The sequence below is a fragment of the Mytilus galloprovincialis genome, chromosome 10 (genome assembly GCF_965363235.1).
Source record: "Mytilus galloprovincialis chromosome 10, xbMytGall1.hap1.1, whole genome shotgun sequence".
In the NCBI taxonomy this organism is placed as follows: Eukaryota; Metazoa; Mollusca; class Bivalvia; order Mytilida; family Mytilidae; genus Mytilus; species Mytilus galloprovincialis.
Window position 1 is genome coordinate 45877729 of NC_134847.1, and position 20366 is coordinate 45898094.

Here is a 20366-nt window from a genome sequence, read left to right on the forward strand (position 1 = left end):
TACATATCTAGATACATAATTCTAAAAACCATGTTCATAGAAAATGGAATTCATTACAAAGGATTATACCCGTAATAAGAAATACTGGATTTGTCAAGGACTCGACTTATTTTAATATTTCATTTACTGTTATCTGTGTTTGTCCATTTTAATTCCTTGTTATCTGTTATAAGCCAAATCAATTTTCTGTTTTGCTGTTATTGGGACCCCCCTTGCCCCCCCCTCTTGAAAGAGTCCTCTAGACCCCATCTGAGGTATATGTGACTGAATAATTACAAACAGTAACACCTATGACTATAAAGATGATTTTTGAATTTGTAAACACAATACTATTAAAGAAACATACTGAAACAAGTTTTGCTTAATTAGTATTAATCGTTTTAAATATTTTTCTTCCTTTTAATTTCCCGCGGTTTATTTTAGAGTTACTTCCCTTGCAACATAATTCTTGACCTTTGGTTTTGTTATCCTTATGTGCTGATGGATCGTCGTACGATGTAGATGCAGATGTAGATGCCCCAGGTTTAACTCTAAAAACTCGCGATGATTATTTATATAATAGGTTCGATTTCTGCTATATTTCTTATAAAATGGTTGAGAGCAAAAGATCCACCTCCAGTGTGTGGCATTTATAACCAGAAAAACAAATGGTATTTCGTGAAGTTTTGGTTTCTGAGGTTTATGCTGTATTTGAGAAAAAGACGAAATCAAAATGCAAAAGTTGCATCAGGAAGTAATGCAGGCTATGGAATGAGATCAAGAAATTCACCAGAAGATATGGATAAAGCACAAACTTTGCCCAACGAGAAACCTCTTGTTAGTATAAATATATAAGTTTTAATTTTTTTTATTAAAAGCAATATCCTTAGGACCATGACTGGCATGAGTCTTACATATTAAGAAGTTACATTTCACAAATCAAGAAATTGCATTTGACAAATTATAAGAAAATGCATTTTACAAATTAAGTAATAATATTTTACAAATTTAGAAAATACATTTTACAAATTAAGTAACTGCATGTTACAAATTAAGTAATTGCGTGTTACAAGTTAAGTAATTGCATGTTACAAATTAAGTAATTGCATGTTAGTTATTTGTCCTTGTTGCATATTACAAATAAGAAATTTATAAATAGCAAATACTTCCTTACAATGACTTCCCAGAACATGTACATGTGTTAGTGTAAACTGCCAATATACAAGCAATGATTAGTTTTCTTATTTTCATCATATCTGATTTCAGGCAGTTGATGCTGTTTATTTCAATGGTGGTAATAAAGACGGACAGTATTTGGTGGCAGCTACAGCACGTAGACAGAATAATATTGTCCAGACTATACTTTATCTAAGGGTATGTTATGTTAAAGTAAGAAGACAGAATAAGAGTGCATTTATTTCTAACCCGAAATTTTGTCATCGATGACTATCGTTTAGTAAATGTTAAGCTGCTAGAAACAAATACATCGTTTAATAAACTTTATCGACCCCACGTAGTTAGACAGAAATAGATTACACTCACGCACTGTAAACAAACAGGTAAAAGTGCAGGAAATAAATAACCAGGACTTTGCGAAAACAACACGTGCTAGTAATTATTTAAACGACAGATGCAGAAACAAATTTATCGTTTACACGTCTCAACGATAAACGATCAACGACTTCGCGACTATTTTGTGTGTACATCGTTTATGTCAACGATGTCAACGTTGACCAAAAAATGTAAGAAACAAATGGATTAAACGACTACGCGCATAATCGTTTACATCGTTTAGGTTAGAAACAAATGCGCTCTAATATAGATATACATTTTTGGTGAGTTAAATGAACAGTGTATGTGAGATTGCAACCCTCATGACCCTGACTATTTTATCTTTAAAAAACACATAAAAGGTCTTCATTTAAAAAGTAAGTAAGAAAACAAAATTCAACTGAACAATTTGAATGTATATGGGTATAACAAATATAATAGAATATACTGAAATAGAAAGAAAAAAAGACCCATACTGCATTTTAAAAATACATATTGTATCATTCAGGAGACAGGGTGAATTATGTGACATTCATGTTTTAGTGTTCTACATAACTTTCATATAGAAAAGTTACAAATAAAAAGACTCATAGGCAACTTATGCTATACTGTGGATTCATTTATTTTCGTGGGTATCGATGTTTGTGAATCGCTGAAAACTTTCATTTTCATCTTCGTTGAACATTTGAATTCTTGGTTCACCTGTATCCACGAAACCAACGAAAATTGGTATCCAACGAATAATAATGATTCCACAGTATACTGTTATGCCTACCAAAATACAATTCCATGTATTTATACTGCAACTAGTTGTGATTATTTCCTAAATATAGTAACACAGCTATATTGTGTGCAATGTCAATTTCATCATGGAACACTTTTTCCACAGTCAGGGTTCATTAAGGGATGAAAATAAGTTTGAAATTTGTGTAACAATTTAAAAAGTTATGAATTTATTTATTTAAGTTGCAGTATAAAAACAATATTAGGTCAATGTCAGAAAAATATCAACTTTTTTGTACTCGGCGCAAAACTGGCCTCGGTAGAACCTCGCTCTTCCCCAGTTTCTCAGCCTCATACAAAAAAGTCGATATTTTTCTGACATTGACCTAATATTGTATATCACTGTTTCAGCAAATTTTATCTCTAACTAAGAAATTTGTCACCTAGAATAATTATGTAATGAGAATTTAAAATAATTGTATATCAAGTTAAGATAATCTCCCTTTTTGGAAAACGGATTATTCTTTATTGAATTTTACAGGCATACAATATAATTGATCAAGAAATAATTGTTGACTGATGTTGTTACTTAAGGCATTTATAATTTATGGTACCTGTAGAAAGAATTTTCATAGAGTACTTACTAGTACAATGTATAACTCTGAGGTATAACTACTAACATTTACTTACAATCAAAAGCCGTTCCTAGTTTTATGTAATACGTATAGAATATATATATATTTTATATCTGTTAGTCTCTGTTGCATTTAAATGTTTTAAATACATTATATGACTAATAATTCACATCATTTGATAATTGCATCCTTTCTGAAATTATTAATACAATGAAGTCAATGTAAATAATTCTAAATATATTTTAATGATTTATATTTGGGTTACATTATACAATAGTCAAGACTATCCTTCACAGTTTAAGATGACTTAACTGAGGTTGATAAGTACATTGTGTATTATTGGCTATATTTAACACCTACATGTAATATGGATTTATGTTTAGTTCCTGTATGAGCTATATATATGGAAAATTCCATTTTAGAAGTAAAGAAACCCAACATTGATATTTTAATCATTAAAATTGTAGAACTCTCAGATGAAAAGAATTTTTAAGTGAAAAAAGTTTTTTTTACATCCTGTTTGTGAGTTTCTTCTAAGCATTTGAGTATAATCCTGTTGTTGTATTTTATGTGAATGAAATATTTGCCACTGGAAGTCAATCATATAAACAATTTATAAATCATTTCCTGCTTTGACTCTTGAAATCTATGTTAATTAGAATTTTCAGCTGTGCTTCAATTTTGAAGTCTCTTTTTTTCCTTTTTCTTCAACCAATGATGATCCTGTTATTTTGTTAAGAAAACATTTTTGGGATTTCATGTATGCCAGTTATGATTACACAAGGGTCAGTTTTAAATCTTTTTTTTCATGTGTGTTTTTTTTGCCCCACTTAGGGGCATCATGTTTTTCTGTCTATGCATCTGTGTTTTGTTCGTCTGTTTGTTGGTACATTTGTCCCGCTTCAGGTTTAAGTTTTTGGTCAAGTTAGATTATAATAAAGTTGAAGTCAAATTATCTTGAAACTTAGTACACGTTTCCTGGAGGTTTTTATAGTTTTGACCCCTATAGCTATTTCACAGTCCACTTACATAGAAAATTATAGTGTGAGTTGGACACATTCTTGTTTATAGATACCAAAGATTGGCTTTCTAGAGATGCCTTCATTGACTGATACAAGGTTACTTTGCTTTGTTTGTTAACAGATACCAGAGATTGGCTTTATTGAGATATCTTCTTGTCTGATACAGAATACAATGTTTTGATTTTATAGATACCAAAGATTGGCTTTCTTGAGATATCTTTTTTGCCTGATACAATTTTCAATGTTTTGATTTTATAGATACCAGAGATTGGCTTTCTTGAGATACCTTCTTTGCCTGATACAAGGTTACGAGGAACAGAGAAGAATGCTTTTGCTGCTGGTGGTCTTAAATTTGATGTTGTGGAGCCAATGAAAAAATGGAAATTATCATATAATGGCAAAATGAGGTTATTTTTTTATAGAATACTTTTAAACATAGTTTCGAGCATTGTTTTATGAATGATGAATTGTTGCTTGAAGAAGATGGTCTTCAAATGTTTAAACAGGGCTAAACACTATACATCAGGTACCACCATGAATAAATAATAAGATTTTTTATTTGTTAATCAAATTAATCTTTCCAAGTTAAATTTCAATATGTTGTTTCTCATGACAAAATGGAGACAAGCTTGTTTTTGTGAATTTCCCTTTTATCACCCAGGAGTTGAGTTATAGGGTCCTTGATTGATTGGAAAATGGTGCTAGAAATTGTTTCTGTACAATAACTAGACAACCGTTTAACAAATACGTTTTAATTTTAAACTTGAAATTTGATTTTGACAATCTCAACTAATGCTGTTTGTGAGTTGTGGCCCTTGATTGCTTAAAAAAAGACACCAAAAAATGTAAAAAAAACCCATGATTTTGACAGACTCTTATTAAATTTTATTCTGTCAAATTTACCCAATGTATAGTAGTATAGATGATGGAAAATTCTCCAAACCAGACACTGGTTACAAGAAGACTCCCTTTCCGGCTAGAGGAGGGAAGTCCTATAGAAAATGGCAAGGTGAGAATAGTGTTGTTTCTGGAGATACCAGTAGGTGGTCGTCTTGTTCATTTTTTTTCAAGTAGTAGTTTGAAATTTATCTCAAATTAATATGAATAATTTTTTGACTTTTACAGAAATAGGACAACAGATAAATTAGTAGATGTAACCTTTGACCTTGAATGGATAGCCTTTACAAAGTATTTTGACTTTGACACTGACCTTCACCCTAATGCTATGGCTGATGCAATTGCCAGAGAGAAATGGTCAAGAAAATATTTTGATGTATTGAAAAGGTAGGATTGTAATTTAAATATTGTTTTGTTTTGTAATTATATAAATATTGCACCTGGCAAAAAGGGTTTTTAATTTTTCAGTTTTTTTTTAGATTTATCAATTATAAAACCATAGAAGTTTTCAGATTTTCTTTATGATCAAATTTACATGAGGGGGAAATTTTTATGATCTTATCTTGATGCAATATAAAAATAAAAAATCTTGAGAAAAAAAACCCATCTGTTTACAATAAGGTACTTTGATTTACAATTTTACAATGTATACATTATATATAACAGTGTTCACCAGACTCATTATGAACAATTTGGAGAGATTTCAGGAACAGTTAATATATCTGGGGAAGAGAAGTTTATCAAAATAGATGGTGTTCGTGATCATTCTTATGGTAAGTTATATTAGGTACTCAACAGTGCCCTTTAGTTATATATCTCTTTGTCGTTTGGTCAGTGCTGGATAATTTTCTCATTGGCACGTCTCTCTTTTCTTACATACTGTAGATTAATTTATTTTCGTGGGTACCAATTTTTTTGTGGTTTGAGGAAAACTTACATATTTGGGGATATTTGATTTAGTGGTTTTGCCAAATTCTGCATATAAGACTATAGGAAGTTGGTTTTTCCTTGAGCATTTAATTTGGTGGTTCACCTCCATGAAAATTGGTATCCAACAAATAATCATGAATCCACAGTACTTATTTACTGAGTATAGTTCAACAAAATTGGGAAGATTATTGGTTTTATTTTATGAGCAGATTTTCTTGAAGGCACTGGGCAGGAGTTATCAAAGACTTCAATATAAGGAAGGAAGATTTGACGATAGAATATATATAAGGACTTAAATTGGTTATTGAAATGAATGGACTGTCCATATAGTTTTAAAATGCATTCTGTGCCTAAGTAGTTTTAGAGAAAAAGTACACATATAACCATGGCCAAATTGTTAGATCCGTATGGAAAGTCGAGATCGTTAAACAACTTGCAGTACTTTTAGACGTGGGAATTATTTTGATAAGTCCACACTTCTGAATTGTAAATATATATGGAGCTATACTGAAAACAGTGAGACTTTAAACTGTGTCTACAAAGCATGATTTTGTTTTTGTAAATTGAAGATAAAGAAATTAAATTTAAACAGATTCAAAGGGAAGTAACCATTATTAGAGAAGCATTTGCTTAATCTGACTCATAACTCATCTTGAAAGTGTTCATTGAATAGAATAAGAAATTATGTTATGGTTGTTTTGTCATTACAAAAATTGTCCACAAAAAAGACGTGAAAACAGTCACAAATATTTTTAAAGAAGACTGACAAAGAAATTTAGTATTAGTGCAAACAGTATTGATACATTACGTGTATGGAAAAAAAATAAAATTCTTGTAAAACAAGTCAATTACCCCTTAAACAAATTCTTCACAAAAATTAGTATTGAAATATGTACATACCAAAGAAATTTGATGGCTTATGAGAGTCTAGAAGAATAAGTATGATATTAAATAAATGTATGTTAATTGCGATGTTATCAGTTACATGACAAAGTATAAACTACAAACATTTAGTGTTATTTAAAATGATGCCTTGTTACGTTCTAAATAGGAGTAGTACCGGTACTCACATATGTATTTTCTTTTGATTTTAGGTAATATAAGAGACTGGAAGTACTTCCATAGATATGCTTTACAGTATTGTACATTAGAAGATAGGACGGCAATTTGTGTTGGAACCATTTGTATGCCAATAACCATGTCTAGGTATATTTGATCCGTGGCTGTCATATCTTGTTAACTGAACTGTTTACCCCAAATTGTCTAAAGCAATAATTTGCTGAAATTTATTAGTATTATTATTTTAGTGCCTCATAGAACTAAGCAAATAGTTATCCAAAATCATACTGAACAAATGTAAAAAGAACTTGTGAATTTATTTTGTTGTAAAAGAAAGACAACTCAATTTAAAAAAAAAGTCTTTTCCACCTTTACTAATGCAGATTCCTGACCCTAATCTGATTTGCTTCAGATCCTGCAATATGTCATTCACAAGGCACCATTAAGGGAAACTATTTTTACAAGGAGAAACTATAAATGGTAAAATAAGTAACAAATAAGAAGACAGACTTGTCAACTATCCTGCTTTATGGGGGATATTCCCCATGAGAGGTCTTGACTTTAATTTTAAAATTATTATTTTGGTTATCTTGAATAGTATTTATGATAAAGATAAACTGCAAACAGCAAATATGTTCAGCAAAGTAAGATCTACAAATAAGTTCATATGACCAAATCGACTTCATGCAGAAACTTCTTAGGAAGAACGATAAGAAGTTAGCAATATCCTTTTACTCTACTTTCCGCTATATAGATGACGTTCTTTCACTAAACAATTCAAAATTTGGTGACTATGTGGAACACATCTATCCCATCGATTTGGAGATAAAGGATACTACAGATACAGTTAAGTCGGCTTCATTTCTTGACTTACATCTAGAAATTGACAATGAGGGTCGGTTGAAAACAAAACTTTACGACAAAAGAGATGATTTCAGCTTTCCAATTGCGAACTTTCCATTTCTAAGTAGCAACATTCCAGCAGCACCTGCATACGGGGTATATATCTCCCAATTGATACGATATTCCTATGCTTGCATTTCCTGTCATGATTTTCTTGATAGAGGGTTACTGCTCACAAGGAAGCTATTAAACCAAGAGTTCCAAATGGTGAAGTTGAAATCATCCCTTCGTAAATTTTACGGACGCCATCACGAGTTGGTTGACCGTTATGGAATAACCGTTTCACAAATGATATCGGATATGTTCCTTACGTCGTAACTACAATCCCCTTCCCTTTCATGAATGTGACCTACCGAATTAGACTATTTACCGGATTTGTAATCACATAAGCAACACGACCGGTGCCACATGTGGAGCAGGATCTGCTTACCCTTCCGGAGCACCTGAGATCACCCCTAGTTTTTGGTGGGGTTCGTGTTGTTTATTCTTTAGTTTTCTATGTTGTGTCATGTGTACTATTGTTTTTCTGTTTGTCTTTTTCATTTTTAGCCATGGCGTTGTCAGTTTGTTTTAGATTTATGAGTTTGACTGTCCCTTTGGTATCTTTCATCCCTCTTTTGTCAATTGACCCCTCAAAGAGTTATTGCCCTTTAAGGACAATTTTACACAATTTGTTTATCATGTTTTCTAACTTTAAAAAATCTTCTCCTCTAAAACTACTGAACCAATTTCACTCAAATTTAAGCTGAATGATCCTTAGGGTATGTAGAATAAAGTTTGTGTTTTATTTTCTGTTTCTTGAAAAAACATGGCCGCCATGGCTACTTATGCCACTAAATTGGTAATTTTAAGGAAATTTTGCAGTTTTTGGTTATCATCTTGAATATTATTAATGATAATGATAAACTATAAACAACAAAAATTTTCAGCAAAGTAAGATCTACATTAAACCAAAAAAATAAACTATGATGAAATTGAACACTTAAACTATTAAACAAAAGATAAATGCCAAAACATCAAGGTGAGCAATTTAGGCTCTTGAGAGCCTGTAGTTTTTATTTATTTCCTTTTATTATCAGATTATTAGTTGGTTATGTTTTGCATCCTGATGGTAAAATGGATTCTGTATCTTGGTGCGATTTTGAATTCTACGACTATGGAGAAGATGGCAAACCTCCAAAGGAAATGACCCTAAAATTTACTGCAGGTATATATTGCTGCTTTGTTATAACAATCTGTTATTCTACTGCACCAGGCACATTAACAATTTATTGTTGTCTGAATTACTTTTTTTCATTTTAACATTATGTGTGTTGTTTTGTTTTATGAAGTTGATGCAGAAGCTTTACATAGCTACTGTTATTTGTTAATTTTGCACATTGACTTTAATAAAACATTTGATTTTGACTTTAAATTAGAATAGCAATTTGTTTAAGAAGTTAGAAATCTTTTCCATGATCATCTGCAAAACCCTAGTATTTATTAGAACAGTCGTAATTGTGATCTGAACTAACTATAAAAGAACACTTCATGAAATATATGTCAGTATTTATTAGAACAGTAATAATTGTGATCTGAACTTACATTTAAAAACCACCTGCATAAAATGTATGTCAGTATTTATTAGAACAGTCATAATTTTGATCTGAGCTTACTGAAAAAGAAACACCTGTATAAAGTATATATCAGAATTTATTAGAACAGTAATAATTGTGATCTGAACTTACTGAAAAAGAACACCTTCATAAAATATATATCAGTATTTATTAGAACAGTAATAATTGTGATCTGAACTTACTGAAAAAGAAGACCTTCATATAATATATGTCAGTATTTATTAGAACAGTAATAATTGTGATCTGAACTTACTTTAAAAGAACACCTTCATAAATATTTGTCAGTATTTATTAGAACAATAATAATTGTGATCTGAAATTACTGAATCATAAAAAATATATCAGTATTTATTAAAACAATATTAATTGTGATCTGAACTTGCTGAAAAAGAACACCTTCATAAAATATATGTCAGTATTTATTAGAACAGTATTAAATAGGATCTGAACTTACGGAAAAAGAACACCTTCGTAAGATATATGTCAGTATTGGTTAGAACAGTCATAATTATGATCTGAACTTACTAAAAAAGAACACCTTCATAAAATATATGTCAGTATTAATTAGAACAGTAATAATTGTGATCTGAACTTACTTTAAATTAACACCTTCATAAAATATATGTCAATATTTATTAGAACAGTCATAATGATATTCTGAACTTACTTAAAAAGAACACCTTCATAAAATATATGTCAGTATTTATTAGAACAGTAATAATTGTGATCTGAACTTACTTTAAAAGAACACCTTCATAAAATATTTGTCAGTATTTATTAGAACAATAATAATTGTGAACTGAATTTACTGAAAAAGAACACCTTCATAAAATATATCAGTATTGATTAGATCAGTAATAATTGTGATCTGAACTTACTTAAAAGGAACACCTTCATAAAATATATGTCAGTATTCATTATAACAGTAATCATTATGATCTGAACTTACCGGAAAAGAACACCTTCATAAAATATTTGTCATTTTTATTAGAACAGTAATAATTGTGATCTGAACTTACTTTTAAAGAACACCTTCATAAAATATTTGTCAGTATTTGTTAGAACAGTAAAAATTGTGAACTGAATTTACTGAAAAAGAACACCTTCATAAAATATGTCAGTATTTATTAGAACAGTAATCATTGTGATCTGAATTTACTGAAAAAAACACCTTTATGGAATATATGTCGGTATTATTAGAACAGTAATAATTGTGATCTGAACTAACTTTAAAAGAACACCTTCATAAAATATATGTCAGTATTCATTAGAACAGTAATCATTATGATCTGAACTTACTTTTAAAGAACACCTTCATAAAATATTTGTTAGAACAGTAATAATTGTGAACTGAATTTTCCGAAAAAGAACACCTTCATAAAATATGTCAGTAATTATTAAAACAGTAATCATTGTGATCTGAATTTACTGAAAAAGAACACCTTTATGAAATATATGTCAGTATTTATTAGAACAGTCATAATTGTCATCTGAATTTACTGAAAAAGAACACCTTTATCAAATATATGTCAGTATTTATTAGAACAGTCATAATGGTAATCTGAACTTACTAAAAAAGAACACCTTCATAAAATATATGTCAGTATTTATTAGAACAGTAATAATTGTGATCTGAACTTACTTTAAAAGAACACGTTTATATAAAATATATGTCAGTATTTATTAGAACAGTAATAATTGTGATTTGAACTCACTCAAAAAGAACACCTTCATAAAATATATGTCAGTATTTATTAGAACAGTAAGAATTGTGATCTGAATTTACTTTAAAAGAACACCTTCATAAAATATATGTCAGTATTCATTAGAACAGTAATGATTGTCATCTGAATTTACTGAAAAAGAACACCTTTATCAAATATATGTCAGTATTTATTAGAACAGTCATAACGGTAATCTGAACTTACTAAAAAAGAACACCTTCATAAAATATATGTCAGTATTTATTAGAACAGTAATAATTGTGATCTGAACTTACTTTAAAAGAACACGTTTATATAAAATATATGTCAGTATTTATTAGAACAGTAATAATTATGATTTGAACTCACTCAAAAAGAACACCTTCATAAAATATATGTCAGTATTTATTAGAACAGTAAGAATTGTGATCTGAATTTACTTTAAAAGAACACCTTCATAAAATATATGTCAGTATTCATTAGAACAGTAATGATTGTGATCTGAATTTACTTAAAAAGAACACCTTCATAAAATATATGTCAGTATTTATTAGAACAGTAATAATTGTAATCCGAACTTACCTTAAAAGAACACCTTCATAAAATTCATGTCAGTATTTATTAGAACAGTAATAATTGTGATCTGAACTTACTTTAAAAGAACACCTTCATAAAATTCATGTCAGTATTTATTAGAACAGTAATAATTGTGATCTGAACTTACTGAAAAAGAACACCTTCATAAAATATTTGTCAGTATTTATTAGAACAATAATAATTGTGAACTGAATTTACTGAAAAAGAACACCTTCATAAAATATATGTCAGTATTTATTAGAGCAGTAATAATTGTGATCTGAACTTACTGAAAAAGAACACCTTCATAAGATATATATCAATATTTATTAGAACAGTAACAATTGTGATCTGAATTTACTGAAAAAGAACACCTTCATAAAATATATGTCAGTATTTATTAGAACAGTAATGATTGTGATCTGAACTTACTTTAAAAGAACACCTTCATAAAATATATATATCAATATTTATCAGAACAGTAATAATTGTGATTTGCATTTACTGAAAAAGAACACCTTCATAAAATATATGTCAGTATTTATTAGAACAGTAATAATTGTGATCTAAACTTGCTAAAAAAGAACACCTTCATAAAATATATATCAATATTTATTAGAACAGTAATAATTGTGATTTGAATTTACTGAAAAAGAACACCTTCATAAAATATATGTCAGTATTTATTAGAACCGTAATAATTGTGATCTGAACTTACTTTAAAAGAACACCTCCATAAAATATATATCAATATTTATTAAAACAGTAATAATTGGGATCTGAATTTACTGAAAAAGAATACCTTCATAAAATGTTTGTCAGTACTTATTGGAACAGTCATAATTGTGATCTGAACTTACTTTAAAAGAACACCTTCATAAAGTATATGTCAGTATTTATTAGAACAGTAATAATTGTGATCTAAACTTACTTAAAAAGAACATCTTCATAAAACAACTGTCACTAAAAGTAGCAATATATGATTTGGTTTCAGGTGATGAAACATATAACATGAAGATAACAGTTCTTGAAGCACCTATATTTTATATAGGAGAAGGTAGAGATGCTAAAATACATGAAAGATTTAGTACATATGATGTGAATGGACAGAAGGGATGGGGTATAAGTGAATGGGATTACAGGTAATCTATATTATCGGTCGTCCCACTGTCTATATCACTCTGCTCAGCTCTTAATATTATCAAGGCTTTGTGACGTAAAGTATGTTGATCCGAAATATCAGCGACATCATAATGTTTGAACCGATGTTGATAAGTTTAACCAAACTTTAACCAAACTTATCAAGTCAACTTCTGGGTGCTGTTGAATCAAAGAAAACACTTCAAAATGACACAAATACAGACTGATTTAAAAATATTAGCTGATCGACACAATATGAAGACTTTTTGATCTCTTTCGCTGCGCTCACTTGACAAAAAACTTTTTATTGTGACTCGCAGCTGATATTTTAGTCCTGGTAACTATGATGAGTTTATTTACAATATCAACATGCAGACAACCTGATAATCGGTACATATTTATCAAAATTTCCTAAAATGCATCTTTAAAGACTAGAAACCATGTAATTAGGTAGCAGCTAGCTAGTCAACAATCATAAGTTTGTCAACAAACACAAGTTTGAAGTTGTGTAATTGGTCTTATATAAAATATTAACAGACTTAGATGTAAAGGTTCAGAAGTAAAGAAAAGACTACAGAGGGACTTGTATTCATATAACTGAAATGATGCATATTGTTAAGGATAGAAGCATCCTCAAAAAAGAAAGGTCTGACCCCAAAATAAAATATCTGTGTAAATAAGTTGGTTTACAGTATATGATATAAATATAACTATATAGTGTATATGCCAGTTCTAGACATGAGTCAACTGATGTTTACATTATTTTCATGATTTTTTGAGTTCTGGTCAATTTCTCAGTCACTTTACTTTGTTATTGTAATTCTACAAGTGAACAAACTGGAGTGGTAGTTATAAAGTAAAAAGGAGTTGATATCTCTACTTATTCACAGTTGTAATAAATAAGATGATGTTAACATGAAAGACAACAACATTTAAATTTTACAGTATGTTACTAGTTTAATTGGTCGACATGTTTAGAAAGCAAGTGTGCAGTCTTTAGGACAAGTATTTACATGAAATAGAACCATGAAATACATATTTTGCGCTTACTACTGTTAACCAGAAGTAATGTTACAATGATTGACCTGATCATTGTTTTAAATTAGCCATGTGTAGAACTACAGATCTGTCTATTTATCTTCCTCTGACAGTATTCTATTATTCTATTGGAATTTGATGCAACTGTCATACAAGTGAGAGGTTTAGCTAGCTATAAAACCAGGTTCAATCCACCATTTTCTACATAAGAAAATGCCTGTTCCAAGTCAGGAATATGACAGTTGTTATCCATTCGTTTGATGTGTTTGAACTTTTTTTTGCCATTTGATTTGGGACTTTCCTTTTTGAATTTTCCTCAGAGTTCAGTATTTTTGTGTTTTTACTCTCTATTCATCTTCGCTAGCCAAGGGTTACGATCCACTCCCGCTCTCTTCACCCTTGGCAGATTGAGCCAACATTTGTGATATCAATGTCGCGCCATCTATCGGAAGATTAAAGACACACCCATTCCGAATACATTATTCTTGACCAATGGTAGCACTTGAACTCTTCAATTTGGAGGTAAAAACACGGTAGTGTCTAGATTCTACCCACTTGGTAAAGCCGTAAACGAAAATATACGTCAACATCCATGCATTTGTGCATGAAACATACACAGGAACTTCTATTTGTTGATTAAAAACATTCAAGTTGTCACTAAATATAGTCGTATGTTTAGTGATGTAAAGACTTGTTGCACAATAAACACGTGGCAATTGTTTACAAACACTTTCTACATTTACACGTGATCATGTTATAGGCGCTTTTTGATTGGATGCAGCGAGTTTCTACTGCAACCAATAAAAATCATTACCTTGTGTCTCCGAAATATTATCTCAATCCGCCAAGGGTGAAGAGAGCGGGAGTGGATCGTAACCCTTGGCTAGCGAAGATGCTCTCTATTAAGAGTCTACATTATTTGGAAAATATTTCCAAAGCAGTTTATGCCTTATTATTTATTGAATTGTTTTACAAGATTTAAAAATGTTTATATTACCTATGACAATTTTTTACTACCATAACTTAAGTTAATTTTGCTATTTTACAGGAACAAAGAAAGTTGATGTTAGTGGATCTTAGAAGATGTAATTTCTTATGAAACAAAACTGTGATCAATGAACAAAAGTATCAACAATATATGAAACAATTTGTTTCAATTAAATATTTGTACTTTTTTAAAGACTTTTCATTATTAGGAGTTATTTTTTGTTTTGATACATATGTGTTAAATTATTCCATTAGCCATGTAAGCCATAAAATGTATACACACTGAATTATAGCTCCAAATACTTCTCATGTTATTGTGATTTGCACAAATAAATTGTGAAAAATGTGGGTTAAATCTGTGTATATTAACTCATCATAGATACCAGGACTAAATTTTGTATATACGCCAGACGCGCGTTTCATCTGGACTCAGCAATGACACTCGAATCCAAAAAAGTTAAAAAGGCAAAATAAAGTACGAAGTTCAAGATCTAGAGCATTGAGGACCAAAATTCCTAAAAGTTATGCCAAATACAGCTAAGGTAATCTATGCCTGAGGTAGAAAAGCCTTAGTATTTCAAAAAAATCCAAATTTTGTTAACAGTTAATTTATAAATATAACCATATCAATGATAATTCATGTCAGCACAAAAAAGTGCTGACTACTGGGCTTGTAATACCTTCGTGGAAATAAATCTCTGCCAGCAGTGGCATCAACCTAGTGGTTGTAAATAAACTCATCATAGATACCAGGACTAAATTTTGTATATAGGCCAGACGCGCATTTCGTCTACAAAAGACTCATCAGTGACCCTCGAATCCAAAAATGTTAAAAAGGCCAAATAAAGTATGAAGTTGAAGAGCATTGAGGACCAATGGGGCAGTTTATTATAGTATTAAATTCATTAGCTTGGTCAATTTACTGACTATTTTGGACTTATATATTCAATCAGAGTAATCAGAATACTGATACAATACCAGTAAGATTGGCAACTGTCATGTTCTGGAGACAGTTGGACCCAAGGAAATGTATTATTTGGAATCCCCTTATCTTAAAAGGCAATCTTAGTTGACCAAGTTACTTTGCCTTTGAATTTTATAACTACACAAACTCATCATAGATACACATATACCAGGTTTGAAATTTTATATTTGTTTAAACTTAATTGCAAAACTCAGTTCTCAATATTATACACAAATTCATGATCTCAAAGGCATATTTAAGGGGTTTGATACATAGAAATAATAGATTTAATTATTTACCCATCACTTTCGATTTACACATGCACAGAATAATAAGTAAATTCTGTCTCAAAGATGAGTGATTAAGGATTAATCAGATGTATGTTCTTCAACGAAAACACCAAAAATGTTGAAAAACATAGCAACCGAAAATGCCATAGCAATATACTTGGTAATAAGATTTTTGACATCCACTGTTCTCAGTGGAAGTTTCAAGTCATAAGAAACGAGTGACCGGTGAAAAATAATGTTCTTCCAATTCTTGAACCAATGCATACAAACATCATAAATAAACTCATCATAGATACCAGGATTAAATTAAGTATATACGCCAGACGCGCGTTTCGTCTACAAAAGACTCATCAGTGACGCTCGAATCCAAAAAAGTTAAAAAGGCCAAATAAAGTACGAAGTTGACGAGCATTTATCATTTTTTTCGCATAAATTTCGTATAATCGTCAATTTTTTTTTCAATTGGTCAGTGTTGTTGTGAAAATATGGCAGGTAATTAAAGTTCATGTTTTGAAGCCGAAGTTTATCGATTGTCACCTGTTTGTCAACAATCAACAAAAAATCAACAAAAAAGCATGGAAATTGAGCACGTGTTTAACATGTGAATTCAGATAATAGTTTATTTTAAGGACATCCATGCGTATTGCGATCATCGGATTTTTACGGGATGGGTCACACTGAGGTCACTTTGCATACGGAAAATATGTCCTGGAAGGAAGCAATTAAAATAAAGTAAACGTCTTCTAAATATGAATATATTAAAGAATTTTCTTCAGAAAACAGTATATTACATAAGTTTTATAATGAAAACTATCCATATGCATTATTTTTTTTAATTTGAGGTTTCTTATGACTTTAAATATATTTGAAATTAGGCACACAACTCTTCCAATCTTTCCACCAGTGATTTCAATCTCTTTGACTCTTGAAGACATGTTTCTGTCTGTTTTTCATCAACTTTTTCATCTAGGCTTTCCATATTTCTTAAAACCATCCATATGTTCATGTGTCTGTCTTAGTAAAAGAACCTTATAAGTGGTTGTCTTTTGTAAAATTCGGTATTGGTATATACCAGCAGATCTTTGGTAGTCTCTGTTATATTTATTGGAATCAGTTTAGTCTTGGCGACTATAACCTCAACACATCATGTTATCACTAACTTTTTGTTGAAGACAATGATATGCTGACTTTTAGCTGTCATGGTTTTTGATTCAGCCATGCTTTGTGATCAATCCGAATATGAAAATGGTACAGAATACAAGTTCAAAACATACAATGAAACTTGTTATGTGATTTTATGATTTGCAGAAACTTTATACACCATTGTCTCAAAATGTCCTACAGGAACATGTGCTTTTTATTATTATTTTTTTTTTAAATGAGACCAGAAAATGGGTGTCTACCTACCATAGCAAAAAAATAGCTGAATGACAGTGTCGACAATGCATTGATTCGTTTTGTTTGTTAGGTTGTTGTATCAACCTGATTTTATTATCTAAATTCTAAATGACGTATGTCCCACATCTCTTTTAATTCATTGACTAGAATGTTGTATATGTCTTTGTCTATTGTACAAATATGGAAAGTTCGCTCAATACCTAAAATACATTTCTATGACATGAATTTTGTATTTTGAAATTTGTAATGAAATTTAGACAAAACGAATCAAAGATGAGTCTGAGTGAAATCAAATAGAATGTTGAAGTTGCTCTTTTTTTTTTTCATAACATCGAAAGCATTAAATTATCAATATAGAAAGACTACATGAATATAGGCTATTTAAACGACACTTATGTTAATTAACAAAGGAAAACAAACGTTTCTAAACAAATGGTGCAATCAATAAACTGCTTTTAAAACAGGATGTGTTTAGTATTGAACGGTTTGAAGTTTTTGATTTCCTTTCTTAAAATAATGAATTGGATGGTTGTTCATTGAAGTTATCAAATAAAAACTGCTAAGTAAAATTCTTATAACTTTAATAGGGGAACAAAATAGTGTTTGTGTAACATCCAAAAAGCTACAAGCTACCATCCAGGAATCCACAGCTGGTTCGGAATCCCGGCCATGATTAGTGATAGAATAGTTACTTATTTGGAAAAAGGTTGTTAATATTTTATTATTTTACTAAGCAGTTAACATAACGTGGTTAACAAACAAAAGCAAAAAACGTTAGAATCTTTAATAGAGTGGACATCATTACATTTGTCCTGGAGGTAAAGCAGGCGTTTTGCAGCGCATGCATACTACGTTAATCTTTAAAAAAAAACCAAATGTGGCAAAACACTTGTCCTACCTCCATGACAATATGTTGTTGTCCCTGCAGATAAGGCAAAAAAACAACAGAGTTTTGTTGTGTAAATCTCATTACATAAACTGCTTGATAAATGAACTAGGTATTGGCAATTCACTTGGAAACTCAACATATACCCCACGACACTTACTAAAGAGAAAATCCTAGATAATCACAAGTCTTTGGAATTTCAACCAAAGACGAAGAACTGGATGTTCAATCCCTAAACTAAACAAGTGTCCTTACAAACTACGGTATATTGCTGGGTCTTCCAAATGCTCCACCAAACTTCTTTCTGAATTAGATGTTGATACTAAAAACATCCAAAGATCTTTTATAGCACATACAATCTATGACTCTTATCTTGCATTAGTATTAAAATGTTTGACTTTTCTTCACTTTACACAAGTATTCCCCATTCTAAACTAAAAGAAAAATTGAGAGAGTTGATATTGCTTTTTTGCATACAAAAGAATGGCCAACGTAGATACAAGTATCTTGTCGTAGGGAGGGATGAATTCTTCCTTGTAAAAAATCACTCTAATTCAAACCAAAAATTCTCTGTAACTGACATTATCAAAATGCTTGATTTCTTGATTGACAACATATTTGTTACGTTTTGAGGACGTGTTTTCAACCAATTGTCGGCATTCACGTGGGAATCAATTGTATTCATCTTCTTGTGACTTGTTCCTTTATTCTGATGAGGATGACTTTATACAGGAAGTTCTTAGGAAGAAAGAAAAGAAGTTAGCAATATCCTTTAACTTTACTCTCCGCTTTTTTTTAGATTATGTTCTTTCACTAAATAGTTCATAATTTGGCATCTATCCCATCGAACTAGAGATAAAGGATACAACAGAAACAGTTAAGTCTGCCTCATATCTTGAACTACATCTAGAAATTGGTAATTAGGGTCGGTTGAAAACAAAACTCTACGACAAAAGAGATGATTTCAGCTTCCCAATTGGGAACTTTCCATTTCTATGTAGCATTATTTCAGCAGCCTCTGCATTCGGAGTATATATAATACTAGTATGTTTTCTAATTTTAACCGGTCTTAATAGTTAGTGAAGGGCAATATCCGAGATGATAGCTGCAGGTTTTTGTCCAAAGAGAGGTGTTACAAGGTTTCTGTTGCATATTATTTCGATGATGCAAACTCGCATTTAAACGATACCATGTTAGGATGATACAAATGTTGATTAACAAAACAATTTTCATTGCCCGAAATGGGCCATAAACTGTGAAATTGATTTTCAACGATTTGACCCAAAATAGATAGCGACCTCTTGTAATTGGATTTGTCTAGGTCTGTTTGATTTAATGTTATAGTTTAAGAAAGTAAGTTAATTATCGTTTTAACTGTATAAGAATGTTATTTTCTGGATTGAATCAGTCAACGAAATTGTTCACTTTTGTTTCACTTTCAATGTTGACATCTATCCTTTTGATGTCCGAACACGGCTTAAACTTCCATTAATTCACAAGCAATGGTTCTTAGCTTATTTGGACAAAATTGAACTTAACTGGCTGCTAAAAGCAAATATATTTCACTATTTCACATTAATTTATTATAGAACAAAAATAATCATATTTTTTTTGATTTTTTTTATATATAATATCTCGTAACTTTTGTCCCTTAAATGTCCTAAAATATCTAAATAATGAGTTTTGAAGTTATAAATACTAAAGACGCATAAAAGTTATTGGTACGCTTTTATCAAGAACTTATATAAAATATATGTTTTAAAGGATCATAAGTGCAGCAACATTAAATAAATATGTACAGTAGAGTTTCTATTAAATACTTTTTATTATCAGAACATGTTTTTGAGTGTTTAAGGAAAACTTCGTTTTCAATTTTACTTAAAATCAATGGTACCATTATCACTGTAAATACATTCGCTATTAACTTCGTTCTCCTGGTTTTGGACCAAATTTTTAACTTAAGTATTTTTTGTTGATTATAAATTGAAATGCGTATTTTCATTGTTTTTCATATTTAAAAAGATAAATATGCACACTGACTTTTTTGAGTTTGTGTCTTTTAGAAGCTC

At 30.4% G+C, this 20366-nt stretch overlaps 1 protein-coding gene across 1 annotated transcript; it reads left to right on the forward strand.

The window, feature by feature from the left end:
* Positions 1–451: 451 nt before the first annotated feature.
* On the forward strand, positions 452–15114 carry LOC143047645 (uncharacterized). Its single transcript, XM_076220830.1, has 9 exons — positions 452–816; positions 1246–1353; positions 4169–4317; positions 5036–5194; positions 5474–5580; positions 6832–6943; positions 8779–8906; positions 12589–12736; positions 14821–15114. Exons 1-9 carry the CDS (start codon positions 544–546, stop codon positions 14834–14836), a joined length of 1200 nt encoding a protein of 399 aa, XP_076076945.1. The 5' UTR covers positions 452–543; the 3' UTR covers positions 14837–15114.
* The last annotated feature ends 5252 nt before the right edge of the window (positions 15115–20366 follow it).